Source organism: Festucalex cinctus, chromosome 16 (assembly GCF_051991245.1).
Source record: "Festucalex cinctus isolate MCC-2025b chromosome 16, RoL_Fcin_1.0, whole genome shotgun sequence".
In the NCBI taxonomy this organism is placed as follows: Eukaryota; Metazoa; Chordata; class Actinopteri; order Syngnathiformes; family Syngnathidae; genus Festucalex; species Festucalex cinctus.
This window is the reverse complement of record NC_135426.1, coordinates 10566247-10584694: the sequence shown is the minus strand read 5'-3', so window position 1 is coordinate 10584694 and position 18448 is coordinate 10566247. Positions and strand designations below refer to the sequence as shown.

Below are 18448 nucleotides of genomic sequence, written 5' to 3'. Positions count from 1 at the left end.
TGTTTATGATGCCGGGTTGCCTGGCGACCGGGGGGCGGCGTCATGGTAACCCGTCGCATCCGTCTGCGGGAAAAAAAAAATCTCGGGGCTCCGCTTGGCCTGGCAGCCCACACGTCGGAGATGAAGAGGCGTTCCATCAATGGTGAGCCGCCCCGGGGACAAAAGAGGACGGCCGCCGACTGTGGTGAGAGGCCAAAGGATCTTTCGGGTTGACTGCCAGCCTAATGCAATCCCAGACCCTCAAATAACCTTGATCATTATTCAAAGAGTCATCTTCTCTGTCTGTCTGTCTGTTGGTCCTGGTCTGCATGGGCGCTCTTGGCAGCCATCCCAAACTGTCAAGGTGAATGCAACCACGGTTTGAGCGGACACTTGTAGAGAAAGCATTTTTCTGTACTCATTACTGAAGTTAATAATGGCCTTCAAGTTCCTGCATTTTCAAAATGGCTTCAAACAAATTCGTACTAAATGTGAAAAATCAATTTTTTAAAATATTTTCAGTAATGTTGTTCCGATACCGTTTTTCTGGCCCCCGATGCCGATTCCGATACCCAGCTTTGCAGTATCGGCCGATACCGATACCATACCGATACCTAAGGTTGTTTTTTTTCCTAAACATAAAAAAGCTGTCCTGCCATTGGTTCAGAGCATTCAATACCAGTATCGATATAGGAACAACACTAATTTTCAGGTAATAGGAATTATAATTTGGATTCGGTGAAAAGTGCTGATTGATGAAGAAATTATCAAAGCTATACCAACAAGATTTCTGGACATATTAATCGATGAGAAACTTACTTGGAAAGAGCGTATTCGTTTTATTTGCAATAAGGTAATTAAATCGCTGGGCATCATTAGGAAAGTTGGTACATTTGTCCATTCAGCTTGTTTTTTAACATTATGATATTATAGTTTATCCATATCTCACCAATTGTAATATTGTATGGGCCAGTACTTTTCCTACGCATCTTCATAAAATTTTACTGCTGCAAAAGCGTTTTGTCAGATTGGCTAATTCTTCACAGTCATATACCCCAACCACTCCACTTTTTTTGGAAATGTAATGTATTGGATATTTTTTAGGGTAAATATTCTTCAAAATATGTATATTTATTTTCAAATTTAAGTTTTCAAACATTTTCTATTTGTAATTCTCCAGTTAATTCTTATTTAACCAGACAAGTCAACAATTTGTACTTACCATTGAGTCACACATCTCAAGGCCAGTTTTCATTAGAAACCATGGAGTCCAATTATGGATTATGAATTCACACTTATTAAACAATTCTACGTCTCCATCTAAATATAAAACGAAACTTCAGGAAGCTTTAATGTCAAAGAGATTTAGTGCTGCAGAAGCTTGACTGATTGTATATACAATATTGAATATGTGTGCTGCTAAGGAATTATTTTTGCTAAAGTAATAAGTTATGTTGAAGACATGTTTGTTGAGATTATACATAGCATTGATAGTATATTTCTGTTATTTAAATGTTAGTTTATTCTTCTATGGTGGGGTCTAATAAGCCCATAATGGTTTCCACCACACCGTCACGTATTGTATTTATTTTATTTTTTTTGCTGTCATAGTTGCATTTTTTTTTTCAAGATTGTGTAAACAAACGAACAAATAAACAAACAATGGTCAAGTGATTAACGTTTTGGTCTGATGAAGTCCTTTTCTGCATTGCCAGTATGTTTTGAGTCACTGTCTTTTTTGCATGATGAAACTACTCCTGATTGTCATTTGCAGACAAAATTCTTTTGGAGTGCTACTTGAGTGAATTCCATTTCCACAAGGACACATTTCACCGTCTTGCAAAAATTGCAAAACAGGTATGATGAGCCTCCCCAAAAAGCCATTTGGTCATCATACAAACAGGAATAAAGCAATTCTAAGAAAGTCTTTGCACTATGAATGACACTTTGCCTCACTTGTAATCTTTGACAAAGCCCTCCCAGTCCCTTTGTTACATGACGAACAAGCACATCTGGGGATCTCCTACAATTTGCCACTGTTGGGAAAAAACACCGGCCTAGTCCATTGGGGGATTTTAACTGCAGGGCCATTAAAGCGTACTGGATAAGAGTGACTCTTCAATAATGTACAGTCACAGGAGTCAGAGGTGGATGTCCATGTAGCGGTCCAAGCGGCTAAAAGAGAAGCAGACCGATGGAACTAAATGGCCTAAATGTGTTTGAGCACATTCATAATTAACAAGATCAATAGCAATAGCGACCTCGGGAATTAATGTTGGACACAGAAGCAGAAAAAAACTGAAATAATTAAACATGATCATTGTAGAGTGAAGGACTCAAGAATTTACTGCTCTAAATGAATTACAGAGGTCAAGAAAATTAGATTTAATGGAAAATTGATCCAGGTGAATTTGTATAATTTGACGGTTTAGGAATGAAGTGCTACCGCCACGAGTGAAAACGCAATGAATGCTTTTGTCTTCACACGTGCTCACTGTTTGCTCCAGCTTTCACAATTGCACAACGCTTGCCTCGTTGCACAGGGTGAAAAGTAAAATTCTTGATCCTTGGGGGTATTTCGATAAAAACACATTTGAAGACGAACATTTTTATGTTGCCTTTTTAAGAGGCGACCAAAATGAAAGAAAACAATGAGATTCAAAACAAAATAAAAAAAAACACAGCCATCTAATTAAAGCTTCATTGCTTGTATGCCAACACAACATCGAAATGTAATTGTCGCAAAATGTTCGGCTGGACCGACGGGCGTAATCAATGTCAAGTTACCATGGAAACAGGGGTTTTAATTGGGTGCCCCTCTGGCGTTTAGTCATGAGTCAAATCTCATTGAGCAGAAAAACAAGCAACATTTTTACGGTGCTACTTCTCACCTTGAGGGCTTTGGAGCGGCTTTCCAGCAATCTCTCGATGTTCCCGGCCGCCGTGGACACTAACTCCTCCATGCGGTTGGTCTCCACGCTGAAGTGCGTTTTATGCTTCTCATAGATCTGATGGCAAAACCATTGCGGATGTTGTGATTTTTTTTTTGCTTGTTAGCATTTGATTTGGATTTTTTTTTTTTTTTTTTGCTGAACAATTAGTATTAACCCCCCCCCAAAAAAAAAAAAAAAAAAAAAAAAAAACATCCCATGCAAGTTTGAAAAGGAAGCCATTAAATTTCAGTGTAAATTTGGATATAGTTTTGGATGTTTCATCATGTTTTGTTTTTGTTTTGTTTTTTTATTCAATTAGTTTTAATTAGTTTTTAGAGCGAGGGCTTGTCAGTTTTTATTATTTTTCATTATTTAAAAAAAAAAACTTTTTTACATTTTTTTTCTTAGTTTTAGTATTCATTTTAGTTTATGTATATTTCAAGTATTTATAAGGTTTTAAAAATTGTCACAATATGTACTGTGTAATAAAGTACAATTTCCAAATGACTGACCTTCTTTCTCCTGTACAGCAGAACAAAAACAATGAAATAAATTAATCGAAAATAAATCCCGACAATTACAAAATAAATAAATACAATTATTTGACAAAGACGAAAATGCAGGACATTTTCGCTGTTAGGTTTTATTAACGTAAAATTTATTTTCAGTTAGTTTCTGTTTTTTTTTTTTTTTTTTTTTTTTAATCACTCACACTATTATTATATTCCTTTACCGAAAATGTATTTTCAAACGTACTTCTTTTGTTAGCTCTCAAGTCAAGTGTAACAATATTTCCTGCGACACACAAATCTCCTTTTAAAGCGTTTAACATCATTCATTCAGTCCTTGCTGACCAAAAAAAAGTGGTGGAAATGATTGAACGGCCATGTCAGATTACGTCATAATACTAAAAGATATTTAATGCGCTGTGGAATATGCTGGAGCAGTAGAAGAGAATGGAAAGTGCACAAATGCCAAACTGAGCCAATTATTTTGCAGCCTGGAGGCCTTTTCAATGTCCGACGTCCAAGACGGCAAGTGCATTTATTGGTTCTTCCCCCCGGGTGGTGAACAATATGAAAGAACAACTCAGCTGCAGAATTTGTTATGTTATTCCTCAGACTGAAACTATTTACTCTTTTATGTATTTTGTACGACCAGTTTGAGTTGGTTTGATGCCATTTGCAGTAACAAACAAGACGCCTTGGTGGTTTTGGGGGCCGTTTGACTTCCTGAATGGTAGCATTGGCACCAACCTTTAAATGGACATGAAGGCATACAAAAAAAGCTGATTTGAAGTCTTTAGTCTTGTAAGATTAACTCATCACCATTATTATTGTTGTCATCCGAATGTTTATTTACTTGTTGGTTATGTCATAGTAGTTAGGATGAGATGACAATGTTATGTTGGGGCAAATCTCCAATTTTGTGACAAAGTAGGAATTTGTATTCTTTTTAATTATTTTTTATTATTTTCTACAGCGTACATTTAGAGACTTGGGCACCCTCCAAACAATTTTTGGAAGGACTTCCTGATCCTTTGGCCAAATTGAATTGACATTCAAGCCGCCCCCTTTTCAACTTTGCATGCGGTGCAAGTTGAAACCAGGCACAGTATTTAAAAAAAATTTACATTTCAAATCAAAGTTCTACATAGCTATGAGGATTTCTTAAAACCGACATGTTATTACACAAGCATACTATCAGTGCCATCTACAAAGATGAGGTGAGGTAAAGTGCAGCATTAGCGCTAATGAGAAGTGTCTATTTATAGATTTGTGGTGTAATGCGTTTGAGTGAAGGTCGCTCAAACAGAGTAAAAGGATGATAGAAATTCATAAATTCTTTTTTTGTTTTTGATTGACACGACTCACCTGAGTGAGACTCTGCATGCCGCTGACCTTGTCCGTGAGCGTGATCAAGTCCTTTTGCATTTGATCCACCCATTCTTTAATCCTGAGGACACACACGCACACACACCCCCACACACACACACACCCACACACACACACACACACACACACACACACACACACACACACACACACACAAACAATTAGTTCATCAGCTCACTGAGATGAATGACATTTGTTGAGTGTGCCCACACGGCATGGCAGTGTAGCGTTTTGCTAGCATGTGTTACAGAGGAAGCGTGAAATAACAATGTTTAGCCAAGTGAGTTGGCCGCACGTGCAGTAAGGCGAGAGCTATACATAGATGGCAGTGTGAGTGTCACGCCCCGGGGCGGTGGGATGTCACTGCCGCCGATTGTATTCTTCTCAAAAGAAACGAGAGAAAACACACAGAACTAATGATGAAAAGAAAACGATGGTAAAAGCTTCAGATGGTGTTAAAAAAAAAAAAACAACATCTATGAATGGTCACCGCATAAACTGCTGGCTAAAAGTCAAAGCATTTATGATGATAAACCTGGCAAAAGCCACTAGCGTACACTATGATAACTGCTAGCTGAAGTTGTTAGCATTCAACATGACACCTGCTGGCTAAAAGAAAAACAACAAAAAAATTCAATGAGTACAGCTGGCTAAAAATGTTAGCATTCTATATTTGAACTGAATGCTAAACTTTGTACTGACTATGTGAACCCCTGCGATTGGCTGGCAACCAGTCCAGGGTGTACTGCGCCTACTGCCCATAGCCAGCTGAGATAGGCTCCAGCATCCCCCGCGACCCTTGTGAGGAACAAGCGGTTCGGAAAATGGATGGATGACTATGTGAACTGCTGGCTACAAAATGTATCGATTTACTATGAGAACTACTAACTTAAAATATTACCACTTGAGACTTGTTAGCTAAAAGTTTTAGCGCTCTTTAATCGAATTGCAAGCTAAAAATGTTACCATTTAATACAATACCACAACAATGTTAAGCGCTCTCTAGTAGGACTGCTGGCTAAAACTTGTGGTGTTCACTATGAGAACTGCTGACTAAAAATGTTACAGTTTAATATTAGAACTGATAGCTTTTTTTGTTTTGTTTTTTAATATTGAGTATGAGTACTGCTGGCTAAGTACTAACTTAGAAGATTACCTTTTGCTCTGAGAACTATTTGCTAAAACTGTTAGCGTTCAATATTCAACAACTGCTGGCTAAACATTCATGTTCACCATGAGACCAGTGTGCATTAAATTGTTTTGGAATATTACTCTGTAAAAAGTAAAAAAAATAAAAACAAAATAAAAAATTAATTGTAAACATGTATTGATGTAAATGTATTTTCACCTAAAATAACCGGAGTGGAAGCAACCATGCGAGTACGCCAACAGACCTCCCCAAGCTTTTGAATTACGAAATCAATAAAAAATAAAAAATAAAAAAAATACATGAGTGACTCCATAAAGAAAATGAACCTCATCTCCCGCCCACATTGTGCACGGCAACTTCTTGACCCGCCATGGGTGGGGGGCTTTGACACAGGACCCCTGACTGATCGTGTTATCTTATTTAAGGCAAACGGGTAACGCGAGACGGCCATTTTTAGCCTTGCAGGGAGACAGCTGTTTGCTGGGGCAGATATAGGATGGACAGCCCTGTCAGCACATAACTGCCACCAGTGTCATATTGGAATTATGTTGGGATTCACATGTCCAATGCATGGTTTCAGTTCAAATAGCAAATGGTTTGGGATGGGACAACATTAAAAGTAGGGTGTTGTGATGCTAAATGTAACCTCTCAAGGCACTTGTTAAATTTGACAGGCTTCATCCGGAGTGGACTAATTAGCCACTTCCACAAATAACCATCAACGCCGCTTGCGTAACTACGGGATGTGCGACTTCCACGGTGGATGCTGATTGCTGTGAGATTGCACCAAAGGAAACTGTTGGGCTTTTCAAATGTTTACTCAGCTCTTTTTCCGCCTGCCCCTGTCGTTGGAATTCCTCCCCGAGTGAGATCGGGAAGGTGACAACGCGGGAAGGAATGGAGCTAGCGGCTACTTTGAGGGCATCCGTATAAAAGTTATCGGAGCGTGCGACTCGCTTGCATGTTTGTCACTGAATCACTGATGACGCCTACTGTACTTATGAAGCTTCCGATGCCTGTTCATGCCTATATTTGACAATCTGCTGGCACAAAATCTGACAATATATCACAACATGGTGGGACAAAGAGTTGATACTGTGATATCATATCATATTGTCAAATATCAACAGCTGTCCGAAGTACTACTCAGATATTGTGCTATATGGTCACAGGCTTTAATTGGTACAATATACTGTATCACACAATCATGGTAGTAATTTTTTTTCTGTAAGGAAGACAAACTATGGTAAGATCAACGACGATTCACACTCCATATAAATAACCAGGGCCGAAAGGTTTTGCCAACACGTGATAAACCAACCGCACGGATGTCATCTTGTCTGAGAATCTTTTAAGGTAATGGTGCGTGACAAATTAGCATACCGGGCGAGAGTATTATATGTAACCAACATGAGTGATGGGATTACCAGAAGACAATCTGTACCATGTCAGATTTTGATCTTAGGGATTTTATTGTAGGTTTGCGTGAAAATGTGTTGTTTGGTAGATTTTCTCTAAGGCTAGCCTATCATGTTGATTACCAATGTCTGTTTTATGACTACACAAAATACATTTGTTGCAACAGTGTTCTAATTCTGATTAATAACAGCAGAGAAATGTCCGTAGACCACAAATCATCAACTAAAGTCCACAAGAGCAGCTGTACCGTTGTTTATCACAAAAACAAAAATGTTGATCAAAACAATTTCCAAGGAAAGACCTCTGAACATGAGAATTCCCCAATTCTACCACGATGACCCCGGCTTTATGGACAGCAAGTGGGTAGCAATTGTGAATCTTCACCTCCCACCGAATGACTGCGGTATTGATCGGTCAAAGCTTGACGCCATCACTGTCTACCATCTGATTTCAACGACAAAAAGCATCCAGGGGCTCAAGATCCAATCCGGGGAATTTCCACTGCAACAACATGATACTTTTATCCTCGGAGTCCAGTGCTTTTGATGTCATCGAAACAGTAAACTATTTTTATGTTCCCGCCAGCTCCTCGGGGGGATGGTCTGAAAACCGAAATCCTCGTATGATGGTCTCCTAATTGAGACTCCTCGTCAGTTCTTGGAGACTGATCGGGATGAAAGTAGCAGAGTCACTTGGGGAATTGCTAAAAAGAGCCAGACCACAAGGCATCCAATTTGGGGGAGACAAAAACACACATGGTGGGAGGGTATTTGTTTTCTACCACTGTGACCTTTTCATTTGATAGGAGTCCACATAATTAAAGCCAATCTTAGCAAGATAAAACAAAAAAAGTTGGCATAAAAAGCTGCCATGCATCACCACGGGACAAGCAACGATATCTATCTCTTGTATTAAGGTCAATAACACAGTAATTGCCGCCTTTGTATAAGTCTCACGGCCGTGTTATCTTTCCAGACGGAAAACAAATGATGTTCTTTCGACAAATCAGCCAAGTAAAGAAGCTACATCAAAGCTAAAACCAGATAGTTCCTGCCATTTAAAAACTACTGTCTGGGGACAATGTACAGCCGGTGACCTATCTTCTAATATCAAGACATTAGGTCACGAGCATGGGCAGGAACACGATTTTGATACCTGCTGAACCAAATGTCACCAGTTATTAACCTTAAAGGCCACATTTGTATATGGTGGTTTTAGAGCTTGAGATGATTCAACAGTTTACAGTTCTGACAAATGTGAAAAGTTCAACTGTTTTGTTATCTTTCCAGTCCATTTTTGGCTTTGCTGAGTGCCATTTATGACAACACCACGGGGACGAGCGCCCCGTCACCTTCTCCACATTCGGCTCAACATCACCGTACATCCATTCATTTAGCCGCTCTCCGCAACATATACACCCCCCCCCCCCGACCTCCCCACCCCAAAAAAAAAAAAAGACACCCCACCCTTTCTGCACATGTATAAATAGATTCCAGAATCCGCCGTCCCAGTCCATCCCCCTTTGGCCAAAATGTCCAATTAAATGAACGCCTACACATTAGTGCAGTAGCGGGTACTTGTTCCCTGATGTTCCCGCACTGGTATTAAACGCCACGAGCACTCCATTAAGGGGGACTCTCGCCAAAGCCATCGCAAACCGTCAAGAGCCCACTTTTCTGTCGCAGACCCCAGAGATATTTTAAGCACTTAACGCCTCGAGTGCCTGATGAGATGCCTTAATGGGATGCGCTTGAGCAGATATTAGCCGATAATAGCCTTTATTTATTCAACGGATATTTTGGTGGGAAGCAACATGAAAAGCCTGAATTTCAATTTTGGGGACAAACATTGGACATGTTGAGAGTTGAAGTAACATTTTGAGAGAAATTCAAATTCAGCATCAAATTTTGGATATTCATCCCAAATATTCTTGTAATTGTCATTGTTCCTAGGGGGTGGAGTCTAAACTGGACAAGTTGGGACATGTTTTCAGCCACCGAAGTATGATGTCATAGGAAGTCCAAATATGGGCCTGGGGGGTGGGGTCTAAACAGGACATGTCGTGACATGTTCATACATGTCCTGATTGTTCCGGATCACTGGAAGTATGCCGTCATAGGAAGTCCATATTTGGGCATAAGGGGCGGGGGAGGACATATGACGTCTTAGGAAACATGCCCATATATGGCTAAAAGGGGAGGAACCAGAAGCAACGTCATCCTTTAGCACAATGACAAAAGAGGCGGGAGGGGGCGGGACTTAGATTGGAAATGAAGGGGTGGGACAGGAAGTGATGCCATCAAACATGGTGAAGCTGCATTTAGCTATTATGCTGCACACAGATGGAATAGGCTACCAACAGAAGTGAAGTCAGCCCCGAGTGTAAATGCTTTCAAATCCAGGTTAAAAACTTTGCTTTTTTCTTATACCTTTGATTAGGGACTTTTAAACAGCTTTAATTAAGTGTTTTTTTAATTATTATTTTTATTTTTATTTTTATTTTATTTTTTATTTTTTTATTATCATTTTAAACTTCCTTATGTTAAATTTTTTAAAGTTTGTTGAATAATGTTTTAAGATTGTTAGTTTGTAACCTATTTTTATTTAGTTTTCTTCCTCTGAATGTTAACTACTGTTTCTTGATGCTTATGTGTTGTCTTTCCTCGTGTAAAGCACATTGAGTTGCCTTGTGTATGAAATGTGCTATACAAATAAACTTGCCTTGCCTTGCCTTGCCATCAATCAAATCATTTTGACAGAAAGAGGATTGTAATATTCTTCTGATAAGAATGTAACACTGTAATCTCCAAAAGCAGTTGTGAATAAAAGCTATGAGTTGTTGGCTAATAATCACAGACATCTGATAGTATCTCATGTTAAATATTACTAAAAACTGCAAAAATCAAAAACAGGTAATCATCACAGGAAGCTGTCCGTGACAAAAGGTAAGGTTAGATACATTTTCCAGTTTTTAAGTGTGACGATTAACCACAGTACATAACTTCATTTTAAATGTACCTGATAGTGCCTGACGATAATAAGTTACTGAAATAATTTAAAACGTTTATAGATAAGTATAGAAAATAAGTAATAATTGCCAAAATAGGTACTGGAGAAAACATTAAGGCTAGCTATGTGTTTTACTGTTTAAGAGTTAAGATTAATCAGTTGTAAAATTTGTATTTATGTTTTCATGAAAATTACTTATGCCTAAATTTTACTAAAACAGTATTTCAAATTTTATTTAGAAATATCAAATATAGGTATTTGTCAGCGAAAGCACTAACTACATGTTTTGTTTAAGTGTGATGACTTATGCCACTTCTTTACATTTGAGTTTGAAATGCTTACGTGTTGCGAAATCAGCATTTTGTTGGTTTTCATTAGTAATTTCAATTTTTCTGGCCCATGTACGACATCCAAAGTTCCACAGTACAATGGCGTCACCGTCATGAAAGGAAAGCTTGATATGTGAGCTTACAGATGTGTTTCCTGCCCTGGACATGCCTACCACCCAAACAGCTGTTAGCCATTCCCCAGGTTGCCTTGGGAACGGAGCAGTGGAAAAAATTCCCCATGCGCGCGAGGGGGACGCGAGGTATGCACATGGGTTGCTTCCCATAAAAATCTGCCATGAGAAACTTTCTCAGCTTATGACATCCATTGCCCCGCCGAGGCCGGGATCCCGTCGACGCCCCCATCCTCAAAGACGGGCGCTCGTCTAAATAAATCCCACTGGGTTGAGACGGGGGCAAAGGGGATTAAAGTGGGAGTGGGAGAAAGTCAATCAATGACTTTCGGTTTTTTTATTTTCCCGTGACAAGTAAAAAAAAAAAAAAAAGTGTGTATCGGGCGCAAAAATGAAAGAGTAACTGCTTGGGATCATCTCATCGTTGACTTTGCGTCGCCATGTTTGAAGTGCGGTCAACCTGACTCTGCCCTCCCCACCCCTGTACAATGTTGTTGTGTTCATATAAAGTGCCTCCTCACATTACGGCGGAGACAAGACAGCAAGCAGAGAGGCATGGCTCTTTAGCTGAGCATGAAATCGAGTTAGCCTTAAAAAAAAAGAAAACAAAAGACAAAAGTGGGGGGATGAGTGGGAGAAATGCCTGAGAGAAGAAGAGGATCAGGTCTTGTTTTGGAGTGAGAATCAATACACGTCCGCGTACATAACATAAAGGAAGGCCACTGTGTCTCTTCTTCTTCTTCTTCTTCTTCTTCTTGTCATGCCTGCTGCATGGATAATCTAGAACATCAGGACTTTTCAGAGTGGATGAAGTTAACGTGTCTGCCTCCAGGGAGGGCAAGAAGAGGGAAGACACATGACAGACAGGAAACCAAGAAGATGCACTACACTGAAACCATTATATGTAACGAAATGCAACAGAAGAAATGTTGCCTTTATCGCTAAAACACAACAGGTGTAAACAACCAACCACTTTACATACATGGGCTGCAGCTATATGCAAAAAATTTAGAATTTAGTAATTTCCTGATTAATGGATAAACATCGATTGTGCATTATTAAACACAATATCATGTGTATGTCCATTTGGGGTCGCCATTGTCACATTCCACTGTAGCTTCTGTGACTTTGAGTGTGTGCGGCTTTGAAAAGCAGGGCCCGCCCTGGTGAGTGACATGGGTGTCAGCGAATGCGAAAGTTAGAGATGACTGGGTGTTAACAGGCTAAACTTGCTTAATACGCATTTCTTTTCTTATCGTGTGTAATTAAGCTTCAATGATGAAATTTGGCTTTGACATTTCTTTGTAATCAAATTATTCGTTATTTGATTAATCATTGCAGCTCTAGACACGATGTTACAAAATATGTCATAGCCATGACAATAGCTCACAATCTCTTAAGAGGATTTCTAACAAACCAGTTTACATGTTTTGTCAAGATGCTCCCAATAAATGTAACTATGCAAGTTATAATAATATTAATAACACTGTAGCAGAGGCCACGTTGACTACCGCCTTGCACAACCAAGCCGCGGATCAATCCACTTAGTGAAATATACTCTGCAAGTCTGACATCATCGCACTCGGGCCATTAGGCTGAGTGCCACGATGGCTCAAAACCGCTAGCCATGAAGAAGTGGGCGGGGCGACAGGAGGAAAAAGAACAAGGGCGGCGACAACTTGGATTCATCTGGAATATTGTTTTTTGTTTGTTTGTTTGTTTGTTTGTTTTTAACAGACCTGTTGATTCAACTTTATTCGATTTAGAACAAGACACACTTGGATGGATTATATTACTTACAATTGAACTTTTTTTAAATTGTAGCATTAAAATGAAGTGTTTGTGGATCAAAATAAAAACAAAAAGCATAAATATATGTATATTTTCAACATATATATATATATATATATATATACACACATACAAGTAAAATACAAGCACAAACACAAGTCATATTCATATACAAGTTGTGAAGAAATACAGTGTGTATGTGTTTATACACAAATAAACAGAAAAACACACTAAAAACACTAGTGTGCATTTGTTTAAAAAATAATAAAATAAATCCTGTGACTGTGTGTGTTTGTGTAGTACAGTATATAAAGTTATTCATCCACCAACATACCCATGATGATCCCTGAGCACAAAATAGCATTCCCCCAACCCCCTCATATTTCACAATTTGGGTGTCTGCCCCCCCCCCCCCCCCCCCCCCACCATAATGACACGTGTTGCCTCCGTTTTTGTGAGAAATGATCGCGCAAAACAACCAAATGTGACTTTTGGTACTCACATTTGCTCATTGGGGAACTGGCCAGCAGACAGGCAGGACACGCTGGAGAGCAGCAAAACTAGACGCACGCAGTAATCCATCGCAGGCAAAGCTGCAAACAAAACAAAAACAAGAAGGGCAAATAAAAACCAAAGCAGCACTTCGTCGCACGTCCTGCTTTGCTGCACTCGTCCGCCAAACGTGTGGACACATACACACGCGCGCGCGAGAGACAAATCTCTCTACACTGCCCGCCCCTCACTCCCACAGCTGATGCTCGTGGGCATCCCCCACCCCACCCCTTTATTTCTTTTTTTTCTTATTCTTCTTCTTTTTAGGGTTATCATCTAACAAAAGTGTAAATAAGTAGAAGCAACTTTTACTTTTACGCATTGGTGATGTTTTCATTTCAATTTTCAGCAGGCTACATACTGTATGAGAACATCACTACTAATTTATACACTTTTAAACTCTTTAAACTTGTCAATTCTCACCCATGATATATTTAATAACAAAAAGTAATTTGCTGTAAAACCTATCAATACAACTAAAATACTTACCGGCTTGTCCGGGTTCCTATTCCTGGGTGATCACTTGTTGCTAGGCAGAACTCAATCAGGCTTGTTTCTGTTTTATTCCCCCGACTAGCAAAATCTAGGCAAAGAGTAAGTAAGCTTTATGATGAAAACACACACATATGCTAGGAACATAAAACTGAATAATTTTTTTTTTTATATATATACTCAAACAGGGGGGGAAATAAAATATAAAAAGGGCATATTTAGCATTACTTAAATCCAAATAAAGTGACAACAGCCACACTAGCAACATAGCCAAGAAAACTAAAATAGCACATCTGCTATTTCAACTACAGAATCGTCAATAAGCATTTATTAAACCATAAAGATGATAATTCAATGTATGTAATCATGTTGTAAAAACCCATTATTAAAAAGGTATAAAATAAAAAGTAAAAAAAAAAAAAAAAAAATCTACCATTACAGAACACAAAATGGAACCGCTAAGTTAAATTTAATACAGTTGCAGGAAAACTACAATAACAATAACAAAACAATAACCTGTCTTTTAATGCTATTTTACGATCAAATCCTCTTCCATAACCAATTTATTAACCAACGATGACAACAAAAAAACATTCTATTCAATTTACTACTTGTTTATACAAAACAAACTTGTATCTTAGCACAAAAAAAGCCAAACTTCTTCTTCCTGCGTGGTCACTTGTTGCCAGGCAGAATTGTTGGCCATAGTCCCTCAAATGCTTATGTATAAGAAGTAGTTTACATCTTTTACAAGAAAAATATAGATCAAAATGTACAATATAATAATGCATTTAAACTAGTCCAATAAACTATTGAATTTGGACAGAAATATTTTAAAAAAATGTATCGGTAGATATTTAAAAAAATTAAATAAATAAACGCTCATTTTAGTTTTACCAGTTACGAGTCGACCTTGTTAAGCCACCATTTTAGTTTGTCGAAAAGGTTGATGAGTAACGATAGGCTGTGTGCTTGAGAGTGAATCAGCAATGATCGTGCGTGCGCGTGTGCCTGCGAGTGTGCAGGTGCATCCTTGTCACTAGCCTTCGACTCCACCCACCTGTCCAGGGAATTGCCCAGCTGCTGTCACCATAGCAACGCCTTCGTGCGTATACCATCTCCACGCCAACTCCTCACAGCTGAGCCACACCGATGTTGTTGCTTTTGATTTAAAGAGTCACATTATGAGTTCCGATCAAGAAAGGGAAGTCAACATAAAGTCAGTTATAATCTAATGACAACATAAGAGCTGCAGTCAGCGGTTGTAGGCCTGTTTGACATTTTTAAATGTGAGAATGTACTGCATTGCATTCTGGGTTCATTTTGGGAGTCACTGAAAAAAAATGTCAACAAGTGCTGTCAGAGTGCATCCCAGTTCACATCTTGTCACATCCAGGCTGTCAAATCGGATTCTTGGCCCGAAATAACCTAAATGTGATTTTCCAGCATCACGCGTCGTAGAAACACACGGATGCATTCATTCAAATCCACTACATTTTATATTTATAAAGGGGGTCGGGGATAGGAATAAAAAAAAATATGAAAAAAGTTATAGAACAACATCTAAATTGAATTATTTTTTTTAAATATACAAAACGCATGATATTTAAAAATATGCATTTTTTTACATAATTAAGAATAAAGTCTCCCTTTATAATTAAATGAATTTGTTTTAATAAAATTACAGTAATTCTATTTAAATGAAAAAATGAAATGTATTCAATATATAAAAAGGAAACATACAAACCACAATTTGGTCTTTTCGAAAGGACTAAAATTCAAAAGAAATCTAATTGAATTAGGGAAAAGAAGCAAGATAAAAATTAAAAACACATACAAATCTGAAAAAAATAACTAGATAAAAATGGTATAAATGCCCCCCCCCCCCCCCCCAAAAAAAAAAGCTGACTTAAAAAAATATAGTTTTGTATTGTTATGTATGCAAAATAAAATGCATCACAACTGTCAAATCTTAAATCTTTTTTCCGATCCAATTCCAATTGAAATTCAACAGTCTCTCACAAATTCAGCAGTCTCTCACGCTGACGTGCAGCCTAGCTTGTGACACATTGCACCCAACACTCGTGCTGACTTAATCGCTATCAGACGCGGACATTTTGGAGGTCATCTTTTCAAAAAACAAGGCAAAATGTCAGCCTTGCGTCTGTTGCGGTGTCGCCTCGTTGACATGTAAGCGATAGCGAGCACGCGTGTATGATATGAGCTCTCGTCTCAGGACATCGCTGGCCTCACTCGGTCCTGTCTGCTGACTGATCGCATTACGGTAAGGCCGAGCCGTGTTGTCAGGAGCAGAAAGTTTGGCCTGCCGGCGGCGCCCAGTGACAGGAAGCCGGCTCACGGGGGGAATCGGAGGCGATTGGACGTGAAGGCTCAGTGCCATTCTCAACGTTAGCTTGGGGATGTTAAAACTAAAATCCAAATGGTAGCATGAGTTGGCGTCCGGTTTGGATTTAACGTAACAGATGACAGACTGGCTTGATTCTCATCAATGTAATGATTTTAAACACTAAGGAAACTCCTGTGAGTTTCCTTAGTGTTTAACTGTCCTTCGAGTGGTATCGAATCAAGCGGACGTTACTGTTGTCTTTTCAAGCCGCGTCTTTGAAGGCGATGGAGAACAAAGATGTTTAGAAGTGCAGATCAGAAGAATCACTCAGAGAGAAAGAAACAAGAGGATGAATGATGTATCAGACATAAAAGAAAAGACAGAACAGAGAGAGAGAGATAAGAGGTTCTTTGATCCAACCGTGAGTGTTGTATCATCGCATCTCAATGTCAAAATGACCTCCAAAGGCTGGAATATGCAAATGTTTTGGAGTTTGGTCCCTGTAGGAAAGGTCACTTGATGGAATTTCAATTGGTGGTTTGGATTCTTCCAACAGGTGCTGGCAGCCTGACACACATAAAGCATGTTTAGAGGTCTCAAAGCAATCAACACACACACACGCAGTTCTTTCACCCTCTGCTGGTAGAACTCTTGAAGTGTACGTGAACTCAATACTGTTTGGTCGAGGAGGCCAGTGGATTCTTCCCCAGAATCCTGCAAACATTTTGGACGGAGAACATGCTGAGGAAAAGACACAATTATCACTTTTTAGGTTGCTTCTTCTTACCTCTATTTGAAGGCGCTTTCACATGTCACAGGTCAGTCAAATCCTCCATACACATGCAATAGACAGTAAACCGGCTGGATTTCCACGTGTGGCGCCATCTTTTGGTCAACTGCTGTTATCTCATCTCTGTGAACATAGTCTGAAGAGCAGCCAGGCACCCACCCAGTTCTTCAACTTGAAATAAACCTTATCCTAAGCCAAAGAGCTTCCTAACCACCTGGATAATCTTGAACACTACATTGAATCCTCAGAAGAATCACAAGCCCTACCTTTTCGAGTCTAATCCTTCTCCCAAAATGTTACCGACTCCCTACCTTTTATTAGGAAAACCTCCAAAAATTGAAGAATTCTGAAGAACCCGCAATCTACCTCTAATTGGCTGAAGCACCTGAATGCTACAGGTGACCCTAACCCATGACTATTTGGAGAACCTCAAATCTTACCCAAATCCTCTAAAGAACCACCTGAAAACCTAGTCTGTACTTGACTAAAACAACCACAAGTTTTCTCAAGGTCTTTAACTCCCTAGTCCTAGAAAAACTGAAATCCTACCAATACAACTGTATAGAACCGCTAACAAACCCTGCAGCACCTTTAACCTACATTCAATCATGTGGTGAACCTGTAACCTGAACTTTAAACTTTAAAATAATTTCTAACCTAACTCCTAGACTATCTGGAGCACCCCAAACCCTGATCAAATCCTCTATTTAAAAAGCAAAAACAAAACCTGAAAGACTAGCGTAATCCTGGAAAAAACTTTGAAAAGCCCCAGATTCTCTGAAGATCCTCAGAAAAGCCTAAAATCCTGTCCCAATGACTCGGGAGAATCTCAAACAAAGTCTAGTCCTTTGCAGAACCTGTAAAACTACCTTCAATCCTCATCCCAAACCCTACCCACAAACTTCACAAGAATATATAACCCTAACCCCTCAATATCTGGGGAACCTATAATTCTAACCCAAAACTCTTAACTGCCTTAACCACTACCGTAATCCTTGGGAAAATTTAAAATTATCCCCCTCTTACTCTGGATAGCTTTTACCTAAAATCCTAGCCACTTCCTAGGAACTTTTAGTCCTACACCCTAAAATCAAATCTACCACAAAAAAAGAAAAAAAAAAAAAATGTGTTCAATTTGACCAATCTATCAGTTCAGTGTACCCCGCCTACTGCCCATAGCCAGCTGAGATAGGCTCCAGCACGCCCCGCGGCCCTTGTGAGGAATAAGCAGTCAAGAAGATTGATATATTGTAGTCACTTGTAATAATTAAGAAATTCAGTTAAAAAAAAGAAATGGAGTGGCACAGCTCAATGGTTGAATTGACGTCTCCCATCCTTGAGGTTGTGGGTTTGAGCCTCACCCCTGGTGACCATGTCGAAGTGTCCTTTAGCAAGACACTGAACCCCGATTTGCACCCAATGCACCTGTCAGCGCCTTCCATGGCAGCAGCCAACCACTGGTGTGTGTGGATGTGAGGCTTAAACTGGTGGTGTAGTTAAAACTATATCAAAAGCAGTCCTTTTACCATTCACATATTAAATATATTTCCAAGTGATCTATCTAAACTAACCTTGTATTGTAACCAATTTAATAGTTTTTTTTGGCTAACAAATAAAATTAGACCTGGAAT

At 39.1% G+C, this 18448-nt stretch overlaps 1 protein-coding gene across 3 annotated transcripts in view; it reads right to left on the bottom strand.

Moving 5' to 3' along the window:
* cacna2d1a (calcium channel, voltage-dependent, alpha 2/delta subunit 1a) overlaps nt 1-17901 on the bottom strand; it is a 64253-nt gene extending 46352 nt beyond the window's left edge. For all 3 annotated transcript variants that reach the window (XR_013279147.1, XM_077500774.1, XM_077500775.1), the window contains exons 1-8: nt 16815-17901; nt 16661-16741; nt 16448-16594; nt 14741-14841; nt 13678-13771; nt 13139-13229; nt 4787-4868; nt 2871-2987 (exon numbers count right to left, since the gene is read on the bottom strand). Coding sequence is in view for 2 of the 3 variants with exons in the window: in XM_077500774.1 (XP_077356900.1) it covers nt 2871-2987; nt 4787-4868; nt 13139-13218 (279 nt within the window). In the remaining variant the exon portion in view is untranslated. The remainder of the gene's footprint in view (nt 1-2870; nt 2988-4786; nt 4869-13138; nt 13230-13677; nt 13772-14740; nt 14842-16447; nt 16595-16660; nt 16742-16814) is intronic.
* Between the last annotated feature and the right edge of the window lie 547 nt (nt 17902-18448).